Source organism: Elgaria multicarinata, chromosome 3 (assembly GCF_023053635.1).
Source record: "Elgaria multicarinata webbii isolate HBS135686 ecotype San Diego chromosome 3, rElgMul1.1.pri, whole genome shotgun sequence".
NCBI classification, from domain to species: Eukaryota; Metazoa; Chordata; class Lepidosauria; order Squamata; family Anguidae; genus Elgaria; species Elgaria multicarinata.
The window spans coordinates 19,798,562-19,816,418 of NC_086173.1; the positions used below are offsets into that span (position 1 = coordinate 19,798,562).

The 17,857-nt window shown below is 48.5% G+C and overlaps 1 protein-coding gene across 1 annotated transcript in view; it reads right to left on the reverse strand.

Annotated features, from left to right (window-relative positions):
- The window catches only part of USP11 (ubiquitin specific peptidase 11), a 38,180-nt gene extending 21,616 nt beyond the window's left edge, over positions 1-16,564 (reverse strand). Inside the window, exons 1-10 of the mRNA XM_063119530.1 lie at positions 16,455-16,564; positions 10,443-10,552; positions 9,698-9,828; positions 8,192-8,309; positions 7,930-8,075; positions 5,630-5,691; positions 4,460-4,559; positions 2,528-2,701; positions 2,266-2,424; positions 71-295 (exon numbers count right to left, since the gene is read on the reverse strand). Coding sequence (XP_062975600.1) covers positions 71-295; positions 2,266-2,424; positions 2,528-2,701; positions 4,460-4,559; positions 5,630-5,691; positions 7,930-8,075; positions 8,192-8,309; positions 9,698-9,828; positions 10,443-10,552; positions 16,455-16,564 — 1,335 coding nt within the window. The remainder of the gene's footprint in view (positions 1-70; positions 296-2,265; positions 2,425-2,527; positions 2,702-4,459; positions 4,560-5,629; positions 5,692-7,929; positions 8,076-8,191; positions 8,310-9,697; positions 9,829-10,442; positions 10,553-16,454) is intronic.
- Between the last annotated feature and the right edge of the window lie 1,293 nt (positions 16,565-17,857).

Here is a 17,857-nt window from a genome sequence, read left to right on the forward strand (position 1 = left end):
GACATGCAGAGCCTGTCCCTCACAGCCCTCCCCTCAAGTCAATCGCTGTCGAGACAGGGCCGCCTGGTACCTGTTCGGGTTTCTTGCAGGGGTCCATGGACACAAAGAAAACCTCCATCACCCGCTCCTTGCTGATGGGCAGGGGGGCACTGAGGTAGCAGAAGGGGTCAAAGGTCACGGAAACCTTGCCACATTCGGGGCACACCAGCGTCGACTTGAAGAGCCCGTGGAAGATGTCGACAATGATGGAGTTGTTGCGGCGTTTGTGGTTGTGCCAGGCTTCATCTGCTACCTCCTGGGAGGGGAGGGTGGAAGGGAGAAAGAGCTGAAGCGGGTGGGCCGCCCTCCCTTTTCTTCCCCTCTGGCAAGGCAGACACGGCTGCCAGAGAGTCCCAAAATCGACACACCCGCAAGCAGGCATGGGCCTGATGGAGGAATTCAACCGCTTTACATAGAAATTGGCAGCTGAAACCTTGGAAATGGCACCTAGACTTCTTCAAAGAGCAGACGCATCCCTCAACCCCCCCCAGGGCAGAATAATCCTCCAAAGTTCCCCTCCCACCACTCTTGGTAGACTTTAAAGCCCAGGGGGCAAGGGAGGATACAGCCTACGCTTTGCCAGCTGGTGGAAAAACGCCAGCGGGACGAGGAAAATGGGATGTGCTGCCTCTTCAGTTATCAGATGCTGCTTGCAGTGGAAAGCTTCAAAAATGGGTTTCACTGGATGCTGTCTGTTTTTATGCTTTTTAAATTTTGTATACTTGTTTTTAATGTTCACTGTTTTAATCTTGGTAAACCACCCAGAGAACCACTCAAGGTGGTTTTTTGGGTAGGGTTTATAATTATATATAATAATTATAAACCCTACCCAAAAAAAACCCTTGAGTTGTATCCAGTGTTAGTCCTGCTTAGAATAGATCCACTGAAATGAACGGGATTTGTTAGTCCCGACCAACATTCAGTCCCATTTATTCCAGTGGGTCTACTCCAAGCAGGAATAACGTTGGGTACAACCGCCTGGCGTTTCCAAAAGCATGCAAGAATCCCTTGGAACGGAGCGACCGAGGCATCCACGCCGGGCCCCGCTCTGCTGCAGTCTCCCGGCGTGGCACTAAGAAGCTGTTGATCAAAAGTGCAGCCCCAGTTCTTTCCAGCTGCAGTGTATTCCCTGCAGCTCACCCTCTATTCCAGGGACTACAACTCCCATCAGCCCCAGGCAGCAGAGGGAATGGAAAGGGGAAATGGGGGCTGCAGTCCATTCAGATCTAAAGGGCTGCATATTGCCCATCCCTGCTCAAGCGGACTCCAAGCCTGGCCATACTGCAGCCTGTCACCCCCACCTCATCCCACAGCCTCAGCCAAGTCATGTAGAAGCCTTAGGGAGTCACTGCTTGGCCCTCCTCTGCCCTCCTCCCACGGAGAAAAACATGCTTCACTCAGGGCAGGTTATTCAAGGGAAGCCTCCCACCCGTCTTGGATTAGGCCCAGCAAATCTTAGGCTGCCCCTGTGAAAAAGCCGAGACCAAGGGGTAAAAGCCAACCTAAGTCCCCCTTAGTGCAGATCCATTGGACTAAATGGGATTTAAGTTAACCAGTTATTATTATTATTTATTTATATAGCACCAACAATGTACTTGGTGCTGTACAAAATATACAAATAAAACAGCAATACCCTGCCTAGAGGCTTACAATCTACACCAGTGTGGTGTAGTGGCTAAAGTGTCGGACTGGGAGATGGGAGATCTGGGTTCTAGTCCCCACTCGGCCAAGGAAAGCCACTGGGTGACTTTGGGCCAGTAACAGACTCTCAGCCACCTCACAGGGTTGTTGTTGGGAGGATAAAAATAGAAAGGAGGATTATATATGCCGCTTTGGGTTCCTTGGAGGGAAAAAGGCAGGCTATAAATGTAATAAGTAAATAAAAATAAATTAATTAAAGTGAATGGGACCTAAGGAGGACTAAGCTTGGATTTTACCCCCAAGTTACTAGCTTCCATTTGTCTCTCATTTGACAGCTGGAGAACCAATGGCCTGCTTCACAAGGGCTGCATTGGAGATTTTGGCCCAGCAAGCTGAACTACAGACGCAAGAGAGGTAAGAAGCACAGCTGTTTGGCAAGGACAAATGAAAGCCAGATGAATGGGAGTTTGGTTCGATTTAATCCCAATGTGCCATTCAAAACCAGACTAGATTACAGATTTGGAACCACCAATATTCTTCCCTCTCTCTCTCTCACACACACACACACACACACACAGCGCTCACCTCATCCGGCCGCCCTGCTGCATCCTTCAGCTCTATGTACTCCTTCTTCTTGACCCGGTTGAGGTCCTCATGCAGCCCATCCAGCAGGAAAGACAGAAGCTCCTGAGAGTCATGCTGCTGGTAGCCCAGGAACTGGGAGGCAAAATGGCCCACTTTGGTCTGCATGGAGGAGAAACACGAGACGGTGGCCGTTTGCCCCGAGGAGGGGGGGCAGGGAAGCCAGAGGGAGAGGAACAGCGAGGGCAAGGGCTGCGCGGCTCACCTTGAACATGCGGGGCACGATGGAGCGGTGGTGGCCAGACCACTGCTGCTTGATGAGGTCAGCGTACGCCTCGGCAATTTCGCCCTTCATGCCCAGGGGGTTGCTGAAGTTAAGCTCGTCCAGGTAGCGATTGTTGAGGAAGTACTCGGTCAGAGGGGGCACGTTGCTGAGACACTGGGAGAGAGAGCGGGGCACCTTCAATAGGGGAAGCTCACGCCCCACAGCCCAACGGTCTGGGCAACTGCGGAACGGTGCGCGAGCCAAAATGTGGATTTGGCATCCTGAGAAGCTCGCCTTTTCTTTAATGAAGCAAGTCCGTGGCTTTTAAGGATGTGAAAAGAGGCTTCGGAGGATGCTGGAGGGAGGGGCTGCGGATGGAGCAGGAATTCCTGGACGGAGGCTGCAGAGCTCCAGCGACCCCCTTGACCCCCCACATAACCCAAACCAATTTACGCAGTTAACACAAGAGAGAAGCAAACCTGAAAGAAAGGTTCTGGGATTTTTTATTTTTATAGCAGAGATCAGTTGGCTCTGGCTATAATCTGCTGGATGCCCTTGAGCATAACGTCCCAGTACTGGGAAAAAGGTGGGATGATGATTATGATGATGGAAGCCTGGTTTACACAGTTCCTCAACATATCGCCTGCTCTAACTCATCATGCCTGCCTTTGCTTGCTCCTGGGATGGAAAAGTTCTTCCATTCCTTCTCTCAAACAGACCCCCATCACCCCTCACCCTTCCAATGTAGCAGAGGGAGCGATACGGACAGCAGGATCCGCTCTGCTGGCTGGGTTGTTTCCTCCTCCCTGTTTCTATTTAAGTAGGTCATTGCAAGAACCGCCACGTAATGATAAAAGAACGGCTGCCTGAACTTGTCTTCTTCCCTCCCCATCCCCTTTCTCCTTGGGTGCCGGGCCTTTCAGGTCACCAGCCTACAGTCAGGGCCCACCTGGCTTATTCATCTCTGGTGGATTCGGTGCACCTATAAGACTGTGGCAGCAGAGCACAATCCATGCAGCACAATCCTCTGGGAAGGTCTTCTGAGCAGCTCCTGTTCATTGCAAAGATGTTTGCACAGGAGACAGGCGCAGTGGACTGTGTGGATCGTGTCCCATGTTATTTTATTCCTCTTACTATTCCTGTGCTATTTTTTCCTGCCCCAAGGCCTCCAATCGTTAAACACAATTCAAATGTTAATCCGCTGCGGAGGCAAGCAGGAGAAGCACGATGTACATTGATGGTGCTATATAAATAAATAAATAATAATAATAATAATAATAAGAGCTCAGGTTGGCTTCCCTGCCTGAGGCATCTGAATGCGTCTCCGCCTGGCTCCCTTTCAATGGGAAAAAAAGCAACCGAAGTTTGCCAGGCTGGCTCTGAGCTACTTTTGCTCACTTTCTGCAGATAACGGCCAGGGAGGAAAAATAAAGCAAGACAAAGGAGAGGGAGGAAGAGGTACCCTATTTCTGATGGGCCTTGTCGGTAAGAATAAAAGTTTAAAAAGACAGCAGTCCTTAGTTTGTCCGTTTGATCCAAAATGGAAGTAGCCTCCAGAAGCCAAAGATTTCTCCGTGTAGGCTACCCACCTGGACCCCCAAATTGGAGAGCAGTTCCAAATCAGGAGTGGGCAGAAAGCAGATCTCCGGAAGTTTCGGTCTTCAACTCAGAGCATTCCTGACCATTGTCCACGCTGGCAGGGGCTTCTGGGATATGAAGTCCGAAACATCTGGAAATCTACCTTCTGCCAAGTCATTCCAGCGGGCAGCACCAAGATCTGGTTCTCTACGGCCCACTTGCGGGCAGATAACTATGACAGCAGCGCCTCACGCTGGCTGAACTGGAGTAAATCGGTATTCTGCTCTCCCTTGCAGCGGTCGTTTGGCATCCATCCACAGGTCAGCCCCGCCTGCTCCAGCCGACCTTTCGTACCTGCAAAGCCGAGTTCATGAAGCAGGTATTGCCCAGGTTGGTAAGGCCACAAACCCCGGGCTGGCCCTGGTACAGTTCCTCATCGTCGACGGAATTCTTCCTGAGGGAGTCGGGGAAAGGTGGGTAGTGAGAAATGGCAGCTGTAAGACCGAGGCCTGGCTACTGTTTTATTTCATGTATTTTACAAATGTACATGCTGCTCTAACAAGAGTTCCCGAGTGGTGGACAATAAAAGGAAGGAAAAAATAATCAAATCATGGAACTGAACTCTTTAAAATCTGATTAGATGAATAAAAATGTGTCTGATCTAACCGCCGCTGTCGAGGCAGGGAATAAAACAACCCTGATCTCCAACTATTCCCAGCCTGGGGCCCTCCAGATGAGTTGGACTGCAACTCCCAGTGTCCAGCAGATCTGCGGGGGGCAGGTTGAGGAAGGCTGGTTTACGTTCATTCTACCCCCCGAACTGAGGCTGCCTCTCGGGAAGGAAGTGCGATCCAGTTCTGGGCACCACACTTCAAGAAGGATGAAGACAAACCAGAGTGTATTCAGAGGAGGGCAATGACGATGACCAGGGGTCTGGAAACAAAGCCCTGTGAAGAGAGACTGAGAGAACTGGGCATGTTTAGCCTGGAGAAGAGAAGATTGAGGGGAGACATGATAGCCCTCTTCAAATACTTGAAAGGTTGTCACACAGAGGAGGGCCAGGATCTGTTCTCGGTCATCCCAGAGTGCAGAACACGGAATAACGGGCTCGAGTTACAGGAAACCAGATTCTGGCTGGACATCAGGAAAAACTTCCTGGCTGTTAGAGCAGTACGACAATGGAACCAGTTACCTAGGGAGGTTGTGGGCTCTCCCACACTAGAGGCCTTCAAGAGGCAGCTGGACAACCGTCTGTCAGGGATGCTTTAAGGTGGATTCCTGCATTGAGCAGGGGGTTGGACTCCATGGCATTATAGGCCCCTTCCAACTCTACTATTCTATGATTCTACGATCCTGAAACTCAGGAGGAGAATCAGCAACGACACAGGGCCTGCACATATCTCTTTGGCACTGTGCTACTGTCAGAGCTGGATACCGCCCAGAGAGCTCCGGCTATTGGGCGGTATAGAAATGTAAGATAAATAAATAAATAAATAAATAAATAAATAAATAAATAATACTCACATGGTATGTGGTCTAGAGCTGGGCCAGGTGCCATCTTTACTCCGGGTCTCCATTATCACCACCTAGCAGGAGCATGTGCAAGCAGGGGGAACGCAAGAGGGACAAAATAAAAAGAACAGGAAGGGGGAAAACAGGGCTGAATTAACTGGAGTGTAGCTGGGTCACTGCCCACGGCCCCCTAACAGACGCAGCCATCCTTTCAGCCATAAATACCAGGAAATACATCAATAACTAAGGAACTATCCATTACATTTCTATACTGCCCAATAGCCAACGCCCCCTGGGTGGTTCACTGTAATTAAAACCACCATCAAGGTGCTGAATGGCCATGATCCCCACTGCCACCAAAACAAAGCACTTGCATACACTTTGGACCAGGGAAGCTGCCATTGACGGACTTCTGCAGGTGTCTGTCTAAAGGCAACCCACACTTTTAGCCCTCTTTAAAATAGCCTCTTCCTCCTTCTCTCCAGCCATCACTCCTCTAATTATTTCTTGGCAGCAGAAGCGGCAGCAACAGGGCTAGTGCTGGTTTTAAGTCAGAGCTGCGCGCTGGACTCTAGTCCACCAATTATTTGCATCCATTGTACGGGAGAGGGAGGGAGGCAGTGCAGGGATTAGGAACGTGCTGCTCTCGGGGTGAGGCAGGGACCTGGCCCAAGAGGCCAGCACAGACACAGCAGGGAAAGAACAGCCACCGCTCATGTCCAAGGGATTCCCCCTCCCGACCCCCATGACCCCCTTGATCTCATCCCCCAGCACTTGCCAGGCCTCCCTCCCTCTCTCTGTTGCCCCGTTCCCATTCCAGCCCTCTCTCCGTCTTGGCTTTCCTTCCTGCCATTTTGCTAGCTTGACTGGATTTGGAGATTTCTGTACAAAGCAAGTGTTTAGAACGGTCGGGCAATTCTTTCCCCTGAAGACAAATCTGCTGTAATGCATTTTACTTTATTCTTATTTTTGGGGGGGGATGACAACTATTACAATATTTTCATTTTTAAAATTATATATCTATATCGCCCCTTAGCCGAAGCTCTCTGCCCGAGAGAGCAAATAGTAAGCATTCGATGCATCATGTTAAGAAGTAGCTGTTTCCATCAGAAGCATTTGCTGATCAAGCAGAGGAATGTACACTTTTAGGTTACTGACTCAGCAAGGGGCATAAAAGCTGCTGCGCTCTCCCCCAACGCCAAGTTCAATGTGGCAAAATAAGGCCCTTGTGCAATTCCCAAGTGTAACTGTGTAAATGCCTTTTTTTTTTTACCCAGTACAGATATTACATAGCTGGTTTGTCACAAAAGGAAGTGTCTGGGAGGGAATCTATGAGGCCAGGAAAGAGGAGGTACAGGAGGCCTGGAAGCCACAATAACCCTTTCCATAAATCCAGCTGTGCGGGGGAAAAGACGCCATTTTTACACTCAGCACGTGTCTGGAGGAATTCTCTAGTACCATGACAAATCGATCAAAGCTAAATCTGGCATTCAAAGGTACGTTTCAGGACTGAGCCCTGGATCAAATTACATCCTCCATAACTTTGTACAATGCTGCACTTACCTTGATCATTCTTTTTGCTACCACACACGGTTCCTCGCTAAGACCCACTAAATGGCCTGCAAATGCTCAATTTTGGGATCAGACTGGAGTGTGCCAGTGGTGCGGAGGGAGGTGCAAAACTGTGCCTACGGGCAAGGCCACCTCGCTCCAGCCTGCCTAGAGGATGCCAGTCCCAGGCACTTTTAGTCTTTTAGTTCTGTTGTTTTAAATCTGTCGTTTTAAATCTGTCAGGGATGCTTTAGGGTGGATTCCTGCATTGATCAGGGGGTTGGACTCAATGGCCTTTTGGGCCCCTTCCAACTCTACTATTCTCTGATTCTATGATTTTAAATCCTCTGCTTTGCTGCTAGGTTCTATTTCGGTTTCACTTGCATACTGTGCTTTCAAACCTTTACATTTTATATTGCACTTCATGCTGTATGTTGTGGTTTTAATTGCTGCGAACCGCCCAGAAAGCCCCAGCTATTGAACGACATAGAAATATAATGAATGAAATTAAATTGAAAGGGCAGCGGCTCTCCAAGGTCTCTTTCAACCAACTCACATCCTTCAGAGCTGCCTTCCCCAATCTGGTGCCCTCCAGATGCCTTGGGCTAAAACACCTGCTGCCTTGGCTGGGGAGGGTGGCTGTTGTAGCCCAACCAGCTTGGAGGGCCCAGGGAAGGCTGCTTCAAAAGGAAGAGGCCAGCGTTTGGTCCTGCCACCTTCCGCGCGCAAAGCAGCCCCAATCCCAGCTACTGCAGTGTTACCTGCCCTGAACTGAGGCAGGCGTCCAGCACCGTCATCTGCAAGTTCCGCAGCCTCTCACAGGAGCCGTCGGCGTTTTTCACCCAGAGCCTGGTCTCATCTTCGGTCGGAACGGAAAACTGTCGCCGCGCTTCCTTCAGCACTGTGTCTAAGGGGTGGGAGACACAAGCGCAAAGGAGGAGTGATTCCACGGCAGGGATGGCCACTGCTACAGGGGATCCAGGGCTTTGTTCCACCGCCCCCGCAAAACCTAGGGCTTCTCACCAATCAAGTCCATGCGGCTGAACTGAGCCACGACATGGTTATCCATGTCGTTGTGCTGGCAGAGGTACAGTTCCACCAGGTAAACCTCCACCTTCTGCATGCTCGGAAGCTCCACGACCTGCAAATCAGAAGACAGAGCATTTGAACGAGGGCCACATCCCGTCAGAAGAAGTGACGGGAGACAGCACAGCCCCAAGACATCCCTTCTTCAGCGAACATCCACAGCAGCAGCGCCCAACTGGGTACCCCCCAGAGGCGTTGGACTGCAACTCCCAGCGTTCCCGGGTGGTGTGATGGGAGTTGTAGTTTAGAATTTCATACAGGTCTTGTGCACATAAGGCTTGACTTGGGGGCAGAAGAGAGAAGAATGGCTCTTTCTCTTCTCTGCCCACCCCCTTCCCCGGCCTCCTTTCAGTCATAAGAGCAGCCCTGTTGGATCAGACCAAGGGTCCCTCCAGTCAAGCAGTCTGTTCACACAGTGGCCATCCAGTTGCCCTCTGGAAACCCACAAGCTAGACATGAGTACTCATGTTCCCCAGCAACTGGTGTACATTGCTATATATATATAAATAAATAAATAAATAAATAATAACATAGCCATACTGCCCCTGAAACTGGAGGGAGCATTTCATAGAATCATGGAACAGTAGAGTTGGAAGGGGCCTATAAGGCCATCGAGTCCAAACCCCTGCTCAATGCAGGAATCCACCTTAAAGCATCCCTGAAAGATGGCTGTCCAGCTGAATTCCTCTAGTATGGGTGAGCCCACAACCTAACTCAGTCACTGGTTCCATTGCCACACTGCTCTAACAGTCAGAAAGTTTTCCCTGATGTCCAGCCAGAATCTGGCTTCCTGTAACTTGAGCCCCTTATTCCGTGTCCTGCACTCTGGGAGGATCGAGAAGAGGTCCTGGCCCTTCAAGTATTTGAAGAGTGCTATCATGTCTCCCCTCAATCTTCTCTTCTCCAGGCTAAACATGCCCAGTTCTTTCAGTCTCTCTTCATAGGGCTTTGTTTCCAGACCCCTGATCATCCTGGTTGCCCTCCTCTGAACACGCTCCAGCTTGTCTGCATCCTTCTTGAAGTGTGGTGCCCAGAACTGGACACAATACTCAAGATGAGGCCTAACCAGGGGGAACCAGTACTTCGCACGATTTGGAAGCTATACTTCTATTAATGCAGCCCCAAAGTAAATTTGCTGCTTTTTTTGCAGCTGCATCACACTTTAGCCATCAATACCAGAAGATTTCAACAGCCCTCTCCTCCATGGATTGCTCTAGTCTCTTTTTAAAGCCATTCAAATTGCTGGCAATACTACATCTTCTAGGAATAAAGTCCCCTGTCTCTCTCTATGCCACCAGGCCTGCCCATCATGCTGCAACAGCTTGGATGCAGGGATGTGGAAGAGTCCATCCCTTGCCCTCACCCCCACTCTTCTTCACTGCAATGAACTGTGCTGCAACCCCAAAGTCCCAAGGAGACCCCTCGAAGCAGCGGACGTCTCACCTTGCGCTCAATGGCCGGCTGGTCGTGCTCAATGCCATACCAGCTCACCAGCTTCTCCCACACCTCCTCCGGCACCAGAATGTATTCCTCATGCTCCACCAGCCGATCTTTCAACTGGTACGACTCCAAATCTGTAGGGAGGGAGGAAAGTAGAGAGCCTGGAATCAAAGAGAAGCACAGCCCTAGAGCAGTCAGAAGCTCGACATCTGCCTTCTTCATCCTATTACCCTTGGGAGGTTTTCAACTACAACTCCCAGCATTCCTGACAATTGGCCATGCTGGCTGGGGCTCCTAGTCCAAAATACCCAGAGGGCACCAGGTTGGGGAAGGGCTGCATGTCCAGTTTCATCAGGAGGAGAAAAGAGCCAAGGTTCTTAGTGGTGGTGGATGCTTCATCAGAACGCCCTGCTGCAAGAAAGGAAAGCTATTTCCCAAGCAACGACACACATCCAGTTCCACGAGATGGCAATGGAGTCAAGGGCCCAGCAGCATGGCATTGTTGTTAGAGACCCAGAGAGACCAGAGAGACCCAGGTTCACGGGCGATCTCGGCTCCATCACTACCTCTTAGACCAACGTGCCTCTCAGAGTTGCTGGTTCAAATGTGCGCCACCCTGAGCAGCTTGGAATAAGGTGGGATTTTTTTAAAAATGAAATGAATAACAACTCAGTTCTCATATTTTAACCAGCCTTGGACCTTATCAGAAAAGTAGAGGAGAAAATACAGAGGGCAAAGGAAGCTCTACCTTCAAAGAGCTCGGCATTGTTGATCCGTCCGGGGAAAGAGCTCGAGTTCTGGTCTCCAGATTCCACGTAGGCTTTCCACTGCTTGTACCAGTGATTCTCCAGCAGATACCTGGGCAAGGAAGCAGAGAGATCAAATACAGCACCAGCGCTGGCTTGCTGGGTGCAAACAGGAGGGGTGGGCAATTATTCTCCCCCGCCAACCTCCACCCTGAATGGGATCAGGTGCCGGGCCACCTCCACCAAGGAAGTCAAGGTCTCAATCCAGGGTTCACTGCAGGTACCTGACAGTGGTTAGGAATGCAGAATTCTGCTGGCAATTTATATAAATATATATCCAGATGCCTGAGTATCCCAGCTATTTTGGTCTGAAGAGCAAGTTTCTAGTCACCATGACTGCAGAGATAAGCTTCCAAAAAGGGCAAGGCAGCATCAGCGAAAGACTCAGACAAGAGGGAGACACACAAAGGCAGTCGCTGGGTAGTTTTGTCAACCGCCCAGAGAGCTTCAGCTTTGGGGCGGTAAAGAAATATAATAAATGAAATGAGATTAAGGGGCCTGTGCAGACAACACACTATAGCCATGGTTAAGCTGCTAACCCTTTTGCAGAAAATGGTTAATGAATGTGTTTAAATCGTGGTTATGTGGCCACCATGGTTAGGAATTGTTCACATAACACACTAAGCCATAATGTTTGACCCTAAACGCTTAACCACCATAGCTTAGCGTGTTGTCTGAACAGGGTCTAAATGAAAGGGCTTCTGACAGCCAGAGCAAGAGACCTCTCTCATTCTCTGTATTCCCTGTCACAGACCTGATACCAGCTCACCAGTGCTTCCTAATACCCAAAGATGCATTCCTTATTCCCTTTTCCCCATAAATTATGGTAGTTAGGATAGGCAATGCAGTTAACTACTTTGGCTGAAGGCAGTGGTGCAGTTAAATTTATTGATATAAATGAATCCATAACAATAACATGAATCCATAACAATTTTTATAAGCCATCAACCATTTGAAGTATTTAGCATTGAATAAGGGTGCAATCCTATGCACGTTCAGACAGGAAAAGGTCCTAGATCTCCTAGCATTCCCCAGCCAGCTGGACACTGCAGAACTTTTTTTCTGTCCAAATGGGCTGAACACCTTAACCAAACAACTGCTTAATACATTTGCATATTACCAACACCTCAATCTATGCAGCCTTTGGAGACAGTGCCAGATAAATTCTATTAAATTAGGAATTGCTGCTCATTATTAGAAGGAATGCCTCCCAACTCACAGCCCCACAGATTAAAATTGCCCCCACCAATTGCCCCTCCTTCAGATCTCAACTATTAGCCATTGACTCCCCCCAGGCAAGCCTCCGTCCTTCAGCCTCAGACCACCACCACCCTCCAATCTGCAACTATTAGATAAAAATGCCCATGCCTTACTTACAGGGTTGTTGTATGTAACACTCAGATAATATATATGAAGCGCTTTGGACTTCCTGAATAACCGCCCTCCAATTAAATGGATTAAATCTCCCAGCCTTAATTGCTTGGATAATCTATTCCAACATACAGCTTGCAGATGTGGATCGTCTCCCAATGTCGGGTTTAATTTTCTGCTTGGCAGTAAACCGAGATCCTTGCCATAATCCTATTCCTTCCTGGCCGATGGCTACCCCACAGTGGGGGGAGAAACAACACCTCCATTCCACCCGCACGGTGGTTCACTCTTTGTACTATCCCTTCCACCATGATCGGCAAAGACCACGAAATACGGGGCGCTTTGGCAAAAGAGTTTCTCCTCGTATTGCCCTGGGTGATCTGACAGCAATGGAAACTCTAGCCGATCCTCCTGTCTCATCTCTGGGAGTTTGACAAACCATTACTGGCAGTAAAAGCTCAGTGGAACCTTAATGACTGATAAATATTATGGTGGCATAAACTAGGCTTGTAAAATGTCCACTTGCCTGCGTTAAGTATGATAGTCCCCAAGCGACTAAAAATTCCTTGCAGGCTGGATGAGCATAAAAATTTCTTGCACACTGGATGAGCACCCAGTCAAATTTTAAAATGTCTGGCTGTTATTTTAATAATGTATTCATTTTATATGTTTTTAATCAATTTTATATATTTTATAGTATTTGTATATTTGATGTTGCTCCCTGCAGATAAAAAATAAATTGTTGTTGTTGTTATTAAGCTCTTTTCTTCCCTTTCAAGTTGCCCACATGCCACAAATGACTTACACCAGCAACGCATAGGCAGATGGGCTAGCAACTTATAAATTCACCTGCAAGGCTACCATAAGCCTTCATGGGCCTGACTTTGTCAGATGCTTTGCGCTTTGGCCCACAGTTGCTGTGGGTTTTGGAATTTTCTACAGCTAACACGGTGGCCCTTCTGAAGTTGGTCACTATTATTATTATTATATTTATTTATATCCCACCTTTTTCTTAATACTGGGACTTGAGGCAGCTATTGAGGCATTACCACACTTTTCATTGGACAGGCTTTTGTTGAAGCCCACAAGTTTCCAAGATACACCAGGGTTTCTCAACGTATCCTGATGTTGGGGGGTAGAGTTGATTTTAGGGTGCAGGAGCACAGAGGCCATGCTGCACATTACACTGCTAGATTGCCCTGCAAGTTTCCATTCCTTTTCATTTTTATTTATTTACAATAAATAAATGCAGGAATTGTTCTTGCACCAGCAGCAAGGGTTGAGTATCACCACCTCCACCCCTCAAAATCTTCCGGGACATTAACATACATAGATTCGTTTTTCACTGCTGTGGGTGGGAATCTCCAGATCAAGGCAAGTGGGGGTGGGAGTGATCAGGAGTGCTCCCCTTTTCCACCGGTTCTTCCTGTCTTGCCTAGCTTCAATGCCACGCTCTCTTCCACTGAGCTCAGCACTAGACAGCTACTCCATCCAGACAGGCGCTGTCGAAAACTCAGCAGCTCTTTTCCTCAAGCCACCGCTCGCTCGCCGAAATCCTGCTCAAGCGTGTGTGGGGAAGCAACCCCCTCCTAGCCACAGTTCAATTTTCAACAGAAGCATCTCAGTCCTAGGGTCTCACCTCTCAGGTTCCGTGACCTGCCCCAAAGAATCTGGGAGCTACACAATTCGATAAAGAGTTCACATCCTTCAAATGCCCGGAGTCTCTTACCCAGAGGAAAGAGGTCCAATGTAACAATATGCATGCTTTTGAATTAGACAAAACTTCAGTCTAATGAAGAGCTCAGCCTAACTAAAAAGCCTGCTAGGTCTTATATAGAGTCTTTCTCCACTGTCCACAGTTTCAGGCTCAGTTTGCTGACCAGTAGTATAACCCAGGATTGATCGAGGCACATGACTTAGGCAGGCAGAAATTATGCTAACAAAAAGCCCCAGGCCCTTCTCAGCTAGGGGAAACCCACGGACGGAGCACCCCTCAGGACTTCCCATCACAGCAGCAGGCCAATCTACATCCTTGAGACACAGAGACCAGCACAGCTAGCTCACGTGAGTTCAGCGTCCTGACCTCAGTGAGAGTCTACGTCAGGAGAGTCTACTTCAGGTTCGAAGGAAAGTACATCTTGGAAATCCCTCTCATTGACCGCAACACAAGGCTGGCACCAGCTATGACAACATGGACGAAGCAGGAGAAGGAAATAAAAGAAAACTGGGTACCAAACTAGAGCTGCGCAAGAAATAACTTCAATAGCAGCTATTCTGCCTCAGCACCTAATAGGAGAAGGCAAACCTGGGGAGAAACAGCAGGTGAGAGCCTGTGCAAAGTGGAGGGCACAACAGCCAGGGCAGAAAGCTTTAAAAACTAAGGACTAGAAACGTGAAGCTAATGAGGAGAGTGGTCTAACTATTATTTGTCACCTCTACAGCATTATTTCAGTGTGTAGCATGCATTGAGATTCTCATCTCGTTTAGGCTGCAATCCTTGGCACGTTTACTTGGAAGCAAGCTCCACTGAACTCAACGGGACTGATTTCCAAGTAAAGGTGGTATCGGATCAGACTACATTCATCACTACAATCCTGAGAGTTTGCCTCTCTTTTTTGTGACAACACAGTGGAGTTGGTTCCTTTGCTGCACAACAGCTGGGCTGCTGTTCCCCAAGTTTGAATGGGAAAGTTCAGAGGGACCAAGGTGCAGGAAGCAAAATGTCTCTAAATACCACACCTAAGGGCACGAGGAAAGCTGAAATCGCTGACACGAGGAGTCTGGGTTGCCAACAGGAAGTGTGTTGGCTGATCAGAAATGAAACCAAAACTCATTCCTTGCAGGATAAAGCACACAAATGCCGACGCAAAAGACAGCAAGGTTGACAACATGCAACTTTGCTTCCGAAGTGGGAACAGCTAAGAAACTGAAACTAAATTGCACACAGATGGCCAGCCTAACCCAGAGACAATTAGAAGTCACTACTGTGGTTAGATGGCCATGGAACAAGTTCATAGCACGCCTGTGAATGACTCACTCATCTCCAAAACTAAGGTTGCTATTAAAAGAGAATAAAAGTTCTGGATCTTCCAAGAGGGATTTTTTTTTATCTCCAACACTTATCTCCATACCAGGCAAAGTTGCACTACTGAAATTTTGCCTGTCATTCAACTATAAATGGAGCAGGAATCCTGAACCGGGGTGGGGTGATTGTAAGCACTTCAACCCTGCTATACCAGAGAAAACCACCCACTGTTAAGGAAGTAGCTCTTTGATTTTCAATCCAGTTTCCGTTTAGAGATATGTGAATGGTACAACAAAGTACAGAAATTTTGATAGTCTTCACAAAGGGGAAATCCGTTTAAAAAGTAGCCACCATACCTCTGGAGTGTCTACATCAGGATACCCAAAACACAGATGGGAGCACACAAAAGAGGAGGAGGAACAGGAGCAATAACTGAACTCGTGAACATGCCCTTATGCTCCAAGCTAATTCAGAATAATCATCCCTTCCCAGACCCAGGTTCACAATAGCATTAGAATTCCCATTTTAAGAGTGAGAATGTATTCAGAGTGTACAAGTCCCACCTTTAATCAAGGCAACAAGGAATATAAAAAGGGTATTAGAAATGTGCTAAAGGAGAATGCGTCCAAATAATCTGAGCTCAAATATGTACTTTTAATAGAGATGTAAAAGAATAAAAGGGACTAGGAAAGGAACAACATCTAAGGATGCAACTGTATGCATGCTTAGACAGGAAAAAAAAATCCTATAACTCCCAGCATTCCCCAGCCAGCCATGCTGGTTGGGGAATGCTGGGAGTTGTAGGACTTTTTCTGTCTAGACATGCATAGGGTTGCACCCTAAGGGAAACTACCTTACCCCAAAGTAAACCCCACCAAGTTCAACAGCAATTGCACCCTAAGTAAATGTACACAGGATTGCCACCAGAAAGCACAATCCTATGCTTACTGGGGAGTAAGTCCCACTGAATCCAACAGAGGGAACCTGCCAGCGAACAAAATTATAAATTGCCCCAGAGCAGGGATATACCATTTTCCTTATGCTACTCTATTAAAGCACCATGTATAGTGAAGCCCACATATAGACAACCTACAAGAGAACTGCAGTGCTAGCCTCAACAGGCCCCAATGATGGGGGTGGGGGATGAGGATAATAAATGCAAAGACGTGAACGTCGCTCAGCATGGATCCGTTTATGCCTTGAGAACTCCAACCCGAGTTGTCCCTGATCCCGGATCAGGATAATGAGAAAGTGGGAAGAGCAGTAGGGATTTCCTCTCCCCCCCCCCGCCCCCCATCTCGCAACTCCTAATGCCCAATTATGGAGGGAGATTCTAACTCGGATTAGCGATGGGTTTCTACGGGACTCTGGGAAGGAAGTCATTATTCCGAATTACCCAGGAACTGAGCCCAAAGGATACAAAGAGCCTCACAGCACAGCCCTTCTTATCCTACCTGTACCCCAACTCCAACGCCCCCTCCCCATCCGCACAACCCCGACCCCCAACTTCTTTCCCCTCGTATTTCCTCTCCACACTACTCCTTCTCCCTGCACTTACCACTTCTCTCCCGCTCGCAGCGGCCGCTCCAGCCCAAGCTGGCAGGGCCCCTCCCCCTCTACCTGCCGCCTCTGGGCCTCCAGCCCCGGCAGCCCCCGCTCCGCCGCCATCTCCTCCCACCCCGCCGCCGCCGCCAGCCCGGAAACGAGCAGCGAAGACACCTTATTTCCCACTCCCGGTTCTCTCGGCGCCCCGCCCACCTGCTTCCGTTCGGCCATGATAAGTGTGGCGAGAGGGGTTGGAAGAGGAACCAGCCCCATGTTGAGTGCGGCAGGCCGCGAGGGCGTCATCGCGCGTCGCCGTTTCTCCGCCATGTTGGGAGGTTCTTGGCAAGAGGAATTGAACGTCAGGACCGAGCGGAATTTCATAGTAGAGATTGGTGGGCGCGCAGATTCCTTTTTTTAAAAAAAGTATCAACGAGTTGCTCTCTTGGATGTGTTTTCGCTCTTCGAGGCTGTTGCCACCATGTTAATTAAGGGCATGAATTTCATGTCAAGCAGGCTAAATCGGCCATCTTTGGTATTGGCAAACCTTGGCGCCTGATTTCCAAGCGGTAGTGAGAGAACCGCCATGTTGGGAGTGGCACATGCGGAACCATGGCGGATGTAGCACGTGCGATTTGAGGAGTGAGGCGGCACTGGGAATGTGGCGGAGCTTTTGAGCTTGTTATGTAATTAAAGGGCGAGATAGATAATATCCCGCCTATATAGACATAGAAGTGATTATATAGTTCAAGGAAATTACTTACTCCCTGTATGGGGTTTAACTTTAGAACTAATAAACATGACACACACCCTTTTCCCAGGGAGAGAATTACTATTTTTAAAAGCATCTCAAGAGCAAAATACTTATGAATCAGTAAGGAAATGCCAATTCTGAGTTTGGTATGCGCGCGTGTCTGCCTGTCTGTTCTGGCAACTGAAGGAAAGGAGTAAGCCAGACATAAGAAAAGTTTCTTGTTCTGTGTATATAAGGAAAGACCCATGGGTAGATGTCAGACCCCATATGAGTATTTTCCTGCAAAAATCCACCAAGGATTTGTATTCCACCATTACACTTTCATATGAATTCCCCTTAGAAAGATGAGGTGGCAGCCTTAGCTTGGAATTGGCCCCTTTGGGGAGCTTTTAAACCATAAAGTGATTAAGATGCTTACAGGCTTTTGCATCTGCCAAGTTTGTTCAGGAGTCAGCTTTCAACGTTACTCATACACAAGATAAGACAGGCCCATCTGTCACAAAGGTTGTGCCTGAATCAACAGCTTTCACCAAAACTGCTATTTGCAAAGTCCACCCCACATTCTGTGAATTGTCATTTGTGCTACACTTCCTGGTTTTCTTGTGCGAAAGCATGGCCTCACAGAAAATGGGACATTTTGTGCAACTGGTGTGAAGTTAATTTCA